The sequence below is a fragment of the Giraffa tippelskirchi genome, chromosome 1 (assembly GCF_054371585.1).
Source record: "Giraffa tippelskirchi isolate mGirTip1 chromosome 1, T2T-mGirTip1v1.2.pri, whole genome shotgun sequence".
Classification (NCBI taxonomy): Eukaryota; Metazoa; Chordata; class Mammalia; order Artiodactyla; family Giraffidae; genus Giraffa; species Giraffa tippelskirchi.
Window position 1 is genome coordinate 2,074,676 of NC_137275.1, and position 14,996 is coordinate 2,089,671.

Here is a 14,996-nt window from a genome sequence, read left to right on the forward strand (position 1 = left end):
CTTCATGGCAAATAGATGGGAAAAAATGTGAAAACAATGTCAGATTTCATTTTCTTGGGCTCCAAAATCAATGAGGATGGTGACTGCAGCCACGAAATTAAAAGACACTTGCTCCTTGGAAGAAGAGCTTTGATAAAACTAGACAGCATGTTAAAAAGCAGACATCACTTTGCCAACAAAGGTTCGTCTAGTCAAAGCTATGGTTTTTCCATTAGTCATGTATAGATGTGAGAGTTGGACTATAAAGAAAGCTGAGCGCCGAAGAATTCATGCTTTTGAACTGTGGTGTTGGAGAAGACTCTCGAGACTCCCTTGGACTGCAAGGAGATCAAACTAGTCAATCCTAAAGGAAATCAATCCTGAATATTTATTGGAAGGACTGATGCTCAAGCTGAAACTCCAGTACTTTGGCCACCTGATGGGAATAGCCAACTCACAGGAAAAGACCCTGATGCTGGGAAAGATTGAGGGCAGGAGGAGAAGGGGAACAGAGGATGAGACGGTTGGATGGCATCACCAACTCAATGGACATGAGTTTGAGTAAACCCCGGGAGAGAGTGAAGGACTGGGAAGCCCGGTGTGCTGCAGTCCGTGGGGTCGCAAAGAGTCGGACATGACTGAGCAAGTGAACAACAATAATGTAAACATAAATTTTATATGCACTGGGAAACTAAAAAATCCATGTGACCTGCTTTATTGCAGTACTCACATAGCTGCTGTTGCCTGGATCTGACCCTGCCATCGCTCAGAGGTCTGCCTGTGTAAATGTATAAGTAAGGAATACTTTTGAAGGAAACAGTTTCTGTTAGTTTTAAGAACATACAATTTTTAGAACTAGGTTTGCTAAATTTTTGTCTCATCTGAGGTCCTTAGTGATCTGTTTAATGAATAAATTAAAATGATTTCTAATTACCCATGTCACTTGGCATGGAAGTGGTGTCTCTGAAGTTCCCAGACAGCTTCTATTTCTTGAGAAAAGTGAAAGTGAAGTCGCTCAGTCGTGTCCGACTCTTTGCCACCCCATGGACTGCAGCCTACCAGGCTCCTCAGTCCATGGGATTTTCCAGGCAAGAATACTGGAGTGGGTTGCCATTTCCTTCTCCAGGAGATCTTCCCAAGGATTGAACCTGGGTCTCCCGCGTTGTAGGCAGACGCTTTACCATCTGAGCCACCAGGCAAGTCCTATTTCTTGAGAAAACATCCCCTAATTTTTACAGGGTTAAACTTTTCTTAGGGATTTATTTAGTAAACTTTTAATTTTTTTGATAGCTCAGAGGCAGAACTTTAGTTTGAGTTCCTTTTGGAAGCGGAACATATTTTAAATCAGTATAATCTGCAGTGATGAGGTTTGGTTGATGCTTTGAAATCTGAGTGACTGTTTCATTGGAGGCGCTCTTTGCCTCCCTAATTCTTTGGCCACGATTGTGGAGATTTTGGGGTTTCCTTTTATCCTGGGAGCTTCGGCTGACTCCTTTATGCTCCTCCACAGTTACTTACCAAGGATCCTACGCAGCGCCTGGGCTGCAGGGGCGAAGGGGCGGCTGAAGTCAAGGGACACCCTGTGTTCAGGGACATCAACTTCAGGCGGCTGGAGGCCCACATGTTAGACCCGCCTTTCCACCCTGATGTAAGTGTGTTGCCAAGGGCAGTGGGGTGGCCTGTCCTCCCCGGCCCTCCTGGCCCCTCTGCTGCCCGAGCTGCAGCCACCTCCCTGTGTCACTGCCCTGCCAGGAACCTCGGCAGCCCTGACCCTCCCCAGCTACCCTGCAAGGACCCTTCCCTTGTCACGGCTGGCACCCTTGCTTCTTTAGTCCTGAATGTGTCTCCCCATGCTGGGTCTTACTGGGTCCTGGCTCGGTGCTGCGGGCCCTGGAGCGGCCCTGGCGAGTGTGCTTTGGGCCCATGGATGGTTATGTTCCCAGAGCCTGGAGGGGCCCGCGAGCTCAGAGCTGGGAGGAGCGTCCCCATGGCGGCCTTGGGCCACCAAAGGCGACCTAGGAAGTGTGGAGGTGTGATCACTCTGTGGGATATGATGAACCTGTCGTTGTTCAGTCTCGGTCGTGTCCGACTCTTTGCGACCCCACGGACTGCAGCACGCCTGGCTTCCCTGTCCATCACCGTCTCCCAGAGCTTGGTCAGACTCATGTCCATTGAGTCAATGATGCCATCCAACCACTCATCCTCTGTCGTCCCCTTCTCCTCCTACCTTCAGTCTTTCCCAGCATCAGGGTCTTTTCCAGTGAGTCGGCTCTTTGCATCAGGTGACCAAAGTATTGGAGCTTCAGCTTCAGCACCAGTCCTTCCAGTGAATATTCAGGGTTGATTTCCTTTAGGACTGACTGGTTTGATCTCCTTGCTGTGCAAGGGACTCTCAAGAGTCTTCTCTAGCACCATAGTTCGAAAGCATCAATTCTTCGGTGCTCAGCCTTCTTTATGGTCCAACCCTCACATCCATATATGACTGCTGGAAAAACCACAGCTTTGACTATCCAGACCTTTGTCAGCAAAGTGATGTCTCTCCTTTTTAACACGCTGTCTAGGTTTGTCATAGTTTTTCTTCCAAGGAGAAAACGTCTTTTAATTTCATGGCTGCAGTCACTGTCCACAGTGATTTTGGAACCCAAGAAAATAAAATCTCTCACTGTTTCCATTGTTTCCTCAGCTATTTGCCATGAAATGATGGAACCAGATGCCATGACCTTAGGTTTTTGAATGTTGAGTTTTAGGCCAGCTTTTTCACTCTCCTCTTTCACCTTCATCCAGAAGCTCTTTAGTTCCTCTTTGCTTTCTGCCTTAAGGGTGGTGTCATCTGCATATCTGAGGTTATTGATATTTCTCCCAGCAGTCTTGATTCCAGCTTGCGTTTCATCTAGCCTGGCATTTCACATGATGTACTCTGCATATAAGTTAAGTAGAGTGACAATATACAGCCTTGACATACTCCTTTCCCAATTTGGAACCAGTCTGTTGTTCCATGTCGGGTTCTAACTGTTGCTTCTTGACCTACATACAGGTTTCTCAGGAAGCAGGTCAGGTGGTCTGATATTCCCATCTCTTGAAGAATTTTCCACAGTTTGTTGTGATCCACAACAAATGAAGTCAAATGAAGCAGAAGTAGATGTTTTTCTGGAATTCTCTTGCTTTTTCTATGATCCAACAGATGTTGGCAATTTGATCTCTGGTTCCTCTGCCTTTTCTAAATATAGCTTGTACAACTGGGAGTTCTCTGTTCACATACTGTTGAAGACTGGCTTGAAGGATTTTGAGCATTACCTTCCTAGCACGCGAAATGAGTGCAATTGTGTGGTAGGTTGAACATTCTTTGGCATTGCCTTTCTTTGGGATTGGAATGAAAACTGACCTTTTCCAATCCTGTGGTGCCTGCTGAGTTTTTCAAATTTGCTGGTATATTGAATTCAGCACTTCCACAGCATCATCATTTAGGCTTTGAAATAGCTCAGCTGGAATTTCATGACCTCCGCTAGCTAGGTGAGTGATAATACCATCGTGGTTATCTGGGTCATTAAGACCTTTTTTGTACGGTTCTGTGTATTCTTGCCACCTCTTCTTAGTATCTTCTGCTTCTGTTAGTCCATATGGTTTGTGTCCTTTGTTGTGCCCATCTTTGCATGAAATGTTCTGTGATGAACTTGAGACGTGCCATTAAAATCGTTCTGGCTCTGCAAGTCAGGACTGACTGTGTTTGTGTGGAATGTGCTGTGGCCGCAGCTTAGTCCTCTGAGTGAGTCCTCGCAGACTCACTGAGCCATGGTTCCAGGCCCCAGAGCCTCGGGAGAACTTGCTTGGACTCGCTGAGCCAGGCAGCCAGATGGGCTGCAGGATGAGGAAACTGGCGGGGCCTCTCGGAGCCTTTCCCACCGGGCACTGGGCACTGCCGGCTGCGGGGCATGGAGGCCGGCCAGGCAGCCAACCTGAGGCGGAGGGAGGGGACGCCGGTGGTGCGGTGGAGTGAGGGGCAGAGGCGCTGGGCTTGTCCTGGGGCTCCTCCTGCATGTAACCAGAGGGCCCGGGGCCGTGAACAGCGGCGTCCGAGACGAGTGTCGGGCAGTTTGGTGTGGGGGCAGGACAGGGTTCTGATCTACGACTTCGGTGCTCCCCGTGGCCCCCTCTACAGCCCCCTGAGGGCCGCCCCACCCTGGGGCTCCCAGCTCCTCACCTGGTGGGACGGCCAAGTCCTGACCAGGGGCCTGGGGGTCCCGCCCTCAATTCCCACTCCAGAGGAGGCGGCCCGGCTCCCACGTGCCCCCTGCTATGAGCTCAGGGCTGGGCCTGGAGGGAGCCAAGGGTGGAGGCTGGACTGGCTGCGTTCTCCCACCTGGAGCTCCGGCGAGAGCATCCTGTCCGCCCTCCTCCATCCCCGGCCTCTGCTGTGACCCAGCTCCCATGCAGGAAAGAGAGGGGCGCCGTTCGGAGCCCCAGGTGGCCACCAGGTGGCCGAGAGCGGTAGCTGAGCAGGGGCCTGTGGCTCTGAGAGTTATGAAGATGCGGAGCAGAAGCGCTCAGCTGTGCGAGCCTCGGGCGTCCCGGGCGTCCTGAGTGCGTTGGAGGAAACTCCTCGGGCTGCTGTCTCTCAGCCACACCTCTGTTGTACCAACAGCCGCAGGCGGTTTACTGCAAGGACATCTTGGACATCGAGCAGTTCTCCACGGTGCGGGGCATCCACCTGGACAGCACCGACAGCTGCTTCTACAGCGAGTTCGTCACAGGCTGTGTTTCCATCCCCTGGCAGAACGAGGTACTGTCCCCGCTGTGCAGACCGCAGCTACTTACTGCTCCAGAGAAGACCTGGTGCGGGTGGAGTGAGCAGCTCCTGCTTTGAAATATCTCTTTAGCTACTTGGCACGCACATCCATTTATGCGTCTGTGTGCACGTGTGTGCATATTTGGAGGTAAAATTACTTGAGGAGCTGCCCCTGGCCCCTCGGGAGGGGGACAGAGGTGGCTCTGGGGTCCGCTGGGCACCTGCCAACCTGAGTCCTGCTCCTTGAGTTCCCACAGGTCATGCTTTGGGGGTCACATTGGCATCCACGTGACCCACCCCAGGGGGAGGTCAGGAAGCAGGGGCAGCGGGAACCGGGGACCGGGGCAGAGTAGCTGCTGAATGCGGGGCCGGGGGGCTGGGGGGCTGGGGGGCTGCGGGGGCCGGGGGGCGGGGGGGTGCGGGGGCCGGGGGGGGCGGGGGCCGGAGGGCCGGGGGGGCGGGGGCCGGAGGGCCGGGGGACCGGGGGGGTGCAGGGGTTGGGGGGGCTGGGGGACCAGGGGGGTGCGGGGCTCCGTCACGTCTCTGTCCTGCCCTTCTGTGGGTGCAGATGATCGAGTCTGAATGCTTCAAGGACATCAACGAAAGTGAAGACGAGCCGGTTGTGGTTTTAGAGCCGGATGAGAAGGCGGGTCCGCAAGCTCCTGGGCGGAAGAAAGGCTTCTTCTACAGACTCTTCTCTAGAGGGGTAAGGGCGACGGGCGCTGTGTTGTTATTACTTTAATGTGACCTGTTACGAGGCGTATTTCACCACGACCCAGCTTTCCTTGGTCAGTGTTCTTTTTTCAGTTCCTATTATGTAAGATGATGTACACGGTGTACAACCTCCCCATGTGATGTGTTTGAGCCCAGCGAGAAGAGCCCTCACAGGGATGTTTGCTGTTGGTGTGAAAACTCTGTCCTGATGGCAAAAGAAGAAATGGCTCCAGCACTTGAAAAGAGCCCCTGCTGTCCATGACAAAGCATTTCACACTAGGCTCGTGAAGCAGTGTGAAGAACCATCGTAAAAGAATGAAGTGGGTTCAGCTTCTGCCTGGCGTGCTCTGATTCTCAGACCTGTTGGTCATTCACCCACAATCACAGGGAAAGCTGATTCTCCTTTGAACGTGGAAGAGTGTTTGCAGAGGCTTTCTGTGGTAGCATTAAACTCAGAAATGGTTTCCAAGTCTCCTTGGACCAGTGGATCATCCTGCCGTATACCCTATCCGCTCCAGAGGGATTTTGAAAGCCTCGGTCGTCCACTAAACGTCTCGTCCATCGTGTCTCAGTATAAACCCAGAGAGTGTGGCCAGGTCTCCTCTCAGAACGGGGGACCAGGCAGTAGTTAACCCCAGCTTCTCTGGGTGTCTCACGTCGCTCAGTGTGGGGTGTCGCTGAGTCCACACTGTGGGGGCCTCACATACAGTGAGGGGGAGCCTCCACGCAGTCGTGCAGGAAGAAGCCGTCCACCCCGCGTGCTCAGAGGAGCTCAGCTGGGCGGTGGGGACGGGGTGGGGCGAGCCGTGTGAGTCGGGGGAGCAGGACGCACCGGCGCCGTCTCTGCTGAATCGAGTGTCGTGGGAGGAACAGTTAAGGGTTTGGCTTGCCTGGAAGTCAGCACTTCCTCTGTGCACTTAAGTTTTCCCTGGTGGCTCAGTAGTAAAGAATCCGCCTGCAATGCAGGAGACCCAGGTTTGATCGCTGGGTCGGGAAGATCCCCCAGAGAAGGAAATGGCAACCCACTCCAGTATTCTTGCCTTGAGAATCCCATGGACAGAGGAGCCTGGTGGGCTACAGCCCGTGGGTTCACAAAGAGTCGGACATGACTGCACACGCACGCACACACGAGGCAGGCAAGCCCCCCGCAAGGGAAGGGGCCTGACCGGCCTTCTGCCTGTGTTGCAGGGCTGCTTCAATGCCAGCTCCAGCGAGAAGAAGCTGGTGCCCTCCAGACGGTGACCACGCGCTGCGCAGCCAGACCACACGGGAGCACGTGCCAGGGCTCCGTCCCGCCTGTGACCCGCAATAAACGTGTGGGACTCACCTTACAGCTGCTCAGGAGTCTGTCCAGTTTTCTACATTCGTGCCTGAACTGGCGTTTCACTAAACCTGGATTGAACAAAAGGCCACTTGAGGACTTGGGACGCCCGGAAGGCCCCGGGTGTGGACGTCCTGTGGCAGGGACCCCGCGTGTCCCCACAGGGAGGGGAGGGGAGGCCTGTGGGGCCCTGCTGCTCCTCACCCACCCGAGGCCCCCCGAGCTCCTCTGGGGGTGGGTGGGTGGGCGTCAGCATGGGTTAGCAGGTCTTGGCCGTTTGCATTCGTGTTCCTAGCTCCTGTGGCTCCTGCTGAGATTCTGCCGCCCAGTGCCTGTGGGGCATCTCAGGGCGCTCCTGTCCGCCCTCGGAAAGAGGGTGTTTTCAGGACCCTGAGGTCAGGGCGAGGCTGTTAGGCTGGAAGGGTGTCTGAGTCTCCGGGGCTGGGTCCCCAGAGCCGCTGGTGGTGGAGCTGGGCGGGGGGGGGGTGGCCTGGTGTACGCCGCTCTGGCAGGGCCTCCCGGGGCCAGAGCGCCAGGTGGCAGGGTGGGAGCTGGCTGGGGGAGAGGTGGGGAGCCTCCTGGGTCCGGTCACCCTGCCGGTGGCGCCGGGCTCGAGGTTAGTCACCCTCACTGTCCTCTGGCTCACTGGGGAGCTCTTGCTACCTGCTGTGTGGGATCCAAGGTCCAGACCTTGGAGACTTTTAACGAAACAGCAGGGACTTGGTCTGGAAAATCCTCATTAAAAAAAGGGGGAAAGGCAATCCTAACAAAAAATTTGAAAAGATTTAAGTATAGTAGAGTATGTGATTACAAATGCAATAAACCTACAAATTAATAACAAAATCAGAAAACAAAAAGACCCTGGCTAATAGCCTCTACTAAAGTCCTCTTGGGCTAAGGAGGTCATGTAATGCAAAACTGCAGAACTTCTAGAAATGAGAACAAGACTTATGTACTCGATGTATGGGATCAACCTACAGTGCAGCGCTCCAGGAGAAAATGTACAGCTTTTAATGTCAGCAAAAATAAGTGCCCCAAATAGATGAACCTGGCCTCTTAACTCAAAAGGATTGAAAAATACATTTAGGAAAAGCAGAAAAAAGAAAGAAAGCAATAGCTATAAAAGAGAAAAACTACAGCTTAAATGATAAAGACATTTGTTCTCAAAAATCAATAAAATAAATAAATCAATATCTAACCTAATCAAGAAAAATAAAAGGGGAAAATACAAATATACAGAGTTATAAGAGGAGTAAATCAGAGAGGAAATAAAAGATACAGAATACTATGTACAATTTTATGAAAATAAACATAAAACCTGGATGAAATGCATTTCTAGGAAAACATAGTTTACCAAAATTAACCATAAATAGAATAGAAAATCTAGACAGACTAATTTCAGGATAAGAAATGAAATTCCCAAAGTGCTACCGTTCAGAAAATCACCAGAATCAGATGATCTGACAGCGAATGTTAGCAAATCTTTGAGGAGCAGATAAATTTCAATGGCATTTAAATGTTCCAGAGAAGACACAGAAAAAGAAGAAAACTTCCCACTCCTTTTCATAAAGCAAGTATAAATTGACACCCAAATCTTACAAAGACCTTATATAAAAAGTCTATACCAATCTCTTTTATTAATACAAAAGTCATTAAAACATTACCAGAATATTATCCTTAAAAGGCTTCCCTGGTGGCTTAGATGGTAAAGAATCCGCCTGAAGTGCGGGAGACCTTAGTTTGATCCTTGGGTTGGGAAGATCCCCTGGAGGAGGGCATGGTAACCCACTCCAGTATTCTTGCCTGGAGAATCCCCACGGACAGAGGAGCCTGGCAGTCTACATATGGTCCATGGCATCACAAAGATTTGGACACGACGGAGCAACTAAACACATTATCCTTAAAATATTATCGAACAGAATATTTATTAGCCTTAAAATATTACCAAACAGAATCCAGCAACACATTGTAAAGTACCACATCAAAATGCTGGGTTTATTTTAATAAGATATGGATGATTTGATATCAGGACATCCAGTAACATAATAAATCATGTTACTAGATCCAAAGGAAAAATAGGTAATTTTCATACAGGCATTTGACCAAATTCAACCCACTTTTTTATAGTCGATAAAATGGAGTTGACCTTTTCACAACACTGGGTTTGGGGTGCTGACCCCTGCTTGGTTGAAAATTTGCATATAATTTTATAGTCAGTCCTCTGCTCTATATTTGTGGTTTCACACTCATGGATTCAATCAGCCATGTCTGCTGCTGCTGCTGCTGCTAAGTCGCTTCAGTCGTGTCCGACTCTCTGCAACCCCATAGACAGCCGCCCACCAGGCTCCGCCGTCCCTGGGATTCTCCAGGCAAGAACACTGGAGTGGGTTGCCATTTCCTTCTCCAGTGCATGAAAGGGAAAAGCGAAAGTGAAGTCGCTCAGTCGTGTCTGACTCTTAGTGATCCCGTGGACTGCAGCCCACCAGGCTCCACCGTCCATGGGATTTTCCAGGCGAGAGGACTGGAGTGGGGTGCCATTGCTTTCTCCTCAGCCATGTATACGGTAGTATTTATTGAAAAAAATCCACATATAAGTGGATGTATGCATTTCAAACCCATGTTTTTCAAGTGAAAGTGAAAGTTGCTCAGTTGTGTTCAACTCTTTGTGACCCCATGTACTCTACAGTCCATGGAATTCTCCAGCCCAGAATACTGGAGTGGGTAGCCATTCCCTTCTCCAGGGGATCTTCCCAACCCAAGGATCGAACCCAGGTCTCCCACATTGCAGGTGGATTCTTTACTAGCTGAGCCACCAGGGAAGCCCCAAAATACTGGAGTGGGTAGCCTAGCCCTTCTCCAGGAGACCTTCCTGACCCAGGAATCAAACCGGGGTCTCCTGCATTGCAGGTGGATTCTGTACCAGAGAGCTACCAGGGAAGCCCTAGGGTTTTTCAAGGGTAAACTGTAAATCAGTTAATACTTCTTTAGCATCATAAAAGACATTTATCATCCAGAGACAGCATCTTACCTGAGGAGGGTTTACTCCGGAGGCACTTATGATAAAACGAATAACAGAAGGATGACCACCCTCAATAGCATCCTATTTCATATTTATAGGAGGAACTTCCCTGTACAGCAAGGGTGGACTACCCTCCTGGTGAATACATGTCGAGAGAGTAAGCAACTGAAAGCCATGGGAAGGGGGGACCTAGGGAGAAGAGCCAGATACCAGGGCAGCTCCTGTTCGGGGGGTTGGGAGCCCTGAGACACCTGAAAGGCTGAACTAATCTTGGGGCTAGGAGAACAAAAATCTGGTCCAGGGCATGCCGAGATTGGGGTCCCGGTCAGTTCACACTCCACCTCAGGGTCCAGCCCTCAAGAATAAGGGTGACTTGGAAGTAAACCAGCTCTCCAAAATGGGTGGCCCAGAGGACTCCAGAAGTGGAAAGTGGATTAGGATGACCAAGGACTTCTAATGTCCCAAGGAGACTAGCATTGCAAACAAAAATCTTGCCTGGAGAAAGAAAGCACCCTAAGCTACAAATTACTTCTGTGATGATTTCAGATACAATGTCCAGTATGTAATCAAATATAAGCACGCACATGAGATGGGGCAATGAACTTAGCAGACACTATAAACAAGAAGAACGTTCCCTTGGAGGCTCTAGATAATGGAAATATGTGAGACACACACTTTAAAAATGTTTTATTTATTTTTAAATTACGGCTGCGCTGTGTCTTTGTTGCTTTGCTCAGGCTTTTCTCTAGTTGCAGCGAGAGGGGGGCTGCTTTTGGCTGTGGGGCGAGGGCTTCTCATTGCCCGGGAGCACAGGCTCTATATGCTTCGGCTGGAACCCCCGTCCCCTGCACTGGCAGGTGGGTTCTTATCTACTGCACCACCAGGGAAGTCCAAGACTCTTAGACACCTGTGCTTACTGTGTTCAAGGGGGAAACTTGTAAAGCTTGACAGTTTTGGCAGGAAACTACAAACTGTTCAATGTGACACAGCATACTTTAGAAAGAAATTTGAATGGGCTTCCCTGGAGAAGGCAATGACAAGCCACTCCAGTATTCTTGCCTGGCAGAGTCCCATGGACGGCGGAGCCTGGCGGGCTACAGTCCATGGGGTTGCAAAGAGTCAGACACGGCTGAGCCACTGAGGACAAGGAAGAAAACAACCCTGCGATGGAAGATCAGAGATGAAAGCAGGAACTTAAACACGAGCTGACTGTTCAAAACAACAGTGACCGTGTCTATGTCTTGTGCACTGTGTGTGTTTACACAGAGTTAAAACATGTGGCAATAATGCCCTCTGCCATGGAAGAGGATCCCCTGGGAGGGAGGCCACCAAGGCGCCGCCGGGAGCTGCTGGTCTGCACGCCCCTGCCTCATGGTTCCCTTCTCTGGCCCCAGGCCCTACCCCGGGGAGCTCCTCCCTGGTTTTGGAATTCCGCCAGGTGCCGGCCCCCCAGCTGGAGCACACCCCATTTGTGGGGAGGTGTTGGGCTTATTCACACATCTCCCTCGTTTGCTGGGCAGAATTGGTCACAAGTGTGTTGGTACCCTTTCATTTTCAGTTCTCCACCCAAACCCCCTCTTTTACATGGTGTTTCCATTGAATAGTACACACTCATTGCTAAAGACTAGAAAAACACAGAAATGCACCTAAATTAAGATATAAATCTCCTGTAATTGCCATGCTCGGAGTCACTGTTATAGACTTGGTGATCAGCTCTCTCTTTCTTTTTTTTTTTAAAGACATTATTTGGCTGCACTGGTTCTTAGTTGTGGCATATGGGATCTAGTTTCCTGGCCAGGGATCGAACCCAGGCTCCCTGCACCAAGTATTAGCCACTGGACCACCAGGGAAGTCCCCAGTCAGGTCTGTTTCTGTGTATGTGTGTGTCCCTTTTCTTTAAAAAGGGTGGGGGGGGGGTGGTAACATGCTGGTACACTGCACACCTTTTCCCGGGCCAGGAATGCTCTTCCAGAACAGGGTCTGAAAACCTGCAGTTCTGTCATATGGATATGTTGTGCTTCGGTTAGCCAGTCTCTTTCTGTCCCGCATTTGCTTCTTTCTCTTTTTGTCCTAAATGTTGCTATAATAAGTGACCATCCTGACACATACATGATTCTCTTTTGAGGATAAATTACTGGGAGTGTATTTGCTGTTTAGAAGCATTGTCCGTTTTAAGGCTTTGGAACTGTTATTCAGTCGCTCAGTCATGTCCAACTTTTTGCGACCCCGTGCACTGTAGCACTCCAGGCTTCACGATCTCCCAGAGCTTGCTCAAATTCATGTCCATTGACTCAGTGATGCCATCCAACCATCTCATCCTCTGACACCCCCTTCTCCTCCTGCCCTCAGTCTTTCCCAGCATCAGGGTCTTTTCCAGTGAATCAGCTCTTTGCATCAGGTGGCCAAAGTATTGGAGTTTCAGCTTCAGCATCAGTCCTTCCAATGAACACCCAGGACTGATCTCCTTTAGGATGGACTGGTTGGATCTCCTTGCAGTCCAAGGGACACTCAAGAGTCTTCTCCAGCACCACAGTTCAAAAGCATCAATTCTTCTGCATTCAACTTTCTTTATAGCCCAACTCTCACATCCATACATGACTACTGGAAAACCCATAGCCTTGACTAGACGGACCTTTGTTGGCAAAGTAATGTCTCTGCTTTTCAATATGCTTTCTAGTTTGGTCATAACTTTCCTTCCAAGGAGTAAGTGTCTTTTAATTTCATGGCTACAGTCACCATCTGCAGTGATTTTGGAGCCTAGAAAAATAAAGTCAGCCACTGTTTCCACTGTTTCCCCATCTATTTGCCATGAAGTGATGGGACCAGAGGCCATGATGTTAGTTTTCTCAATGTTGAGCTTTAAGCCAACTTTTTCACTCTCCTCTTTCACTTTCATCAAGAGGCTCTTTAGTTCTTCTTCACGTTCTGCCATAAGGGTGGTGTCATCTGCATATCTGAGGTTATTGATATTTCTCCCGGCGATCTTGATTCTAGCTGGGGCTTCCTCCAGTCCACCATTTCTCATGATGTACTCTGCATATACGTTAAATAAGTAGGGTGACAATATACAGCCTTGACGTACTCAATTTCCTATTTGGAACCAGTCTGTTGTTCCATGTACAGTTCTAACTGTTGCTTCCTGACCTGCATACAGGTTTCTCAAGAGGCAGGTCAGGTGGTCTGGTATTCCCATCTCTTGAAGAATTTTCCACAGTTTATTGTGATCCACACAGTCAAAGGCTTTGGCATAGTCCATAAAGCAGAAATAGATGTTTTTCTGGAACTCTCTTGCTTTTTCGATGATCCATTGGATGTTGGCAATTTGATCTCTGGTTCCTCTGCCTTTTCTAAAACCAGCTTGTACATCTGGAAGTTCATGGTTCATGTATTGCTGAAGCCTGGCTTGGAGAATTTTGAGCATTACTTTAGTAGTGTGTGAGATGAGTGCAATTGTGTGGTAGTTTGAGCATTCTTGGGCATTGCCTTTCTTTGGGATTGGAATGAAAACTGAACTTTTCCAGTCCTGTGGCCACTGCTGAGTTTTCCAAATTTGCTGGAATATTGAGTGCAGCACTTTCACAGCATCATCTTTGAGGATTTTAAATAGCTGAACTGGAATTCCATCACCTCCACTAGCTTTGTTCGTAGTGATGCTTCCTAAGGCCCACTTGACTTCACATTCCAGGATGTCTGGCTCTAGGTGAGTGATCACACCATCGTGATTATCTGGGTTGTGAAGATCTTTTTGTACAGTTCTTCTGTGTATTCTTGCCACCTCTTCTTAATATCTTCTGCTTCTGTTAGGTCCCTACCATTTCTGTCGTTTATTGAGCACATCGTTGTGTGAAATGTTCCCTTGGTATCTCTAATTTTCCTGAAGAGCTCTCTAGTCTTTCCCATCCTATTGTTTTCCTCTATTTCTTTGCATTGATTGCTGATATACAGTATAATCCAACATAAAAGTGGCTTAAGCAAAGATGGAGTTACATTCCTCTCCTATAGGTATTTGTCTGGGGGCACTCCAGATCTGACGTAGGCAGGCTGGAATGGCATCTCCACCCAGTCCTGCCAGCACCATCATCCTGGGATGTGGCTTTCATCCTCATGATCCAAGGTGACTGTTTAAGGGCCAACCACTATGTCCCCAAGCCAGTAGAGGAAGAAGACAGGTGTACCCCTTGCTTTTAAGGGGTACCCATCACTTCTGCTTACATCTCATCAGCCAAAACTTATTTAGTCACACAGCTACAGCCAGCTGAAGGGAAGGAGGGAAATGTAGTGAAAAACTGCCCAGGTAGAACTGAGGTCCTGGTACTGAAGCCATCAGAGTGGCTACAGGAGACAGCTGTGCTATGTACCGTGATGGGCTGAGTTGTGTCCCCTGGAAATTCACACGTTGTGTCCTAACCCCCAGCACCTCAGAATGTGACTGTAGTTGGAGAAAGGTCTTTAATGGTGTGATTAAGATAAAATGAAGTCATGACGGTGGGCCCTAATCCATATGACCATTGTCCTTACAAGAAAAGAAGATTAGGACCCAGACATGCATGAAAGGGGGCTTCCCAGGTGGCTGAGCCGTAAAGAATCTGCCAATGCAGGAGATGTGGGCTCGATCCTTAAGTCGGGAAGATTCCCTGGAGAAGGAAATGGCAGCCCACTCCAGTATTCTTGCTTGGAAAATCCTATGGACAGAGGAGCCTGCTGGGCTACGGTCCGTGAAGTCTCAAAAGAGTCGGACGAGTCTCAGCGACTAAACAACAAAAACAACAATGCATAGAAGGAAGAACACGTGAGGACGCAGGGAGAAGTCGGCCATCCACACAGCAAGGAGAGAGGCCTCAGGAGGAACTAGCCTGCTCACACCTTGGTCTTGGAGTTCAGCCTCCTCCAGGACGGTGAGAAGATAAATTCCTGCTGTTGGAGCCTCCCAGTCTGTGGGGCTTTGTTATAGCAGCCCTAGCAAATGAATACACTTATCTGTTGCCAGTTACATGGTGGCTTAACCACATAGGATGTCATAGTTGTTGTGGATTAGGAATCTGGGCACAGCTTAACGAGGTCCTTCACTCCCTGGTCTCCTGAAAGCCTGCCTTCAAGTACCATCTGCCTCTCACCTGAAAGCTGGATGGGGCAGGGATCTGCCTCCAAGCTCCTGTGACGTTGGCAGATTTAGTCCTCCC

The 14,996-nt window shown here is 49.6% G+C and overlaps 1 protein-coding gene across 21 annotated transcripts in view; it reads left to right on the forward strand.

Annotated features, from left to right (window-relative positions):
- Positions 1 to 6,807, forward strand: part of GRK4 (G protein-coupled receptor kinase 4) — a 55,771-nt gene extending 48,964 nt beyond the window's left edge. For 12 of the 21 annotated variants that reach the window (XM_081580042.1, XM_081580092.1, XM_081580020.1 and 9 more), the window contains 4 exons: positions 1,490 to 1,627; positions 4,619 to 4,756; positions 5,331 to 5,468; positions 6,665 to 6,807. In XM_081580042.1, the coding sequence (XP_081436168.1) occupies positions 1,490 to 1,627; positions 4,619 to 4,756; positions 5,331 to 5,468; positions 6,665 to 6,718 (468 nt within the window). In that variant the 3' untranslated portion in view covers positions 6,719 to 6,807. The remainder of the gene's footprint in view (positions 1 to 1,489; positions 1,628 to 4,618; positions 4,757 to 5,330; positions 5,469 to 6,664) is intronic. The other 9 variants (XM_081580109.1, XM_081580161.1, XM_081580050.1 and 6 more) reach the window with 1 other exon arrangement.
- The last annotated feature ends 8,189 nt before the right edge of the window (positions 6,808 to 14,996 follow it).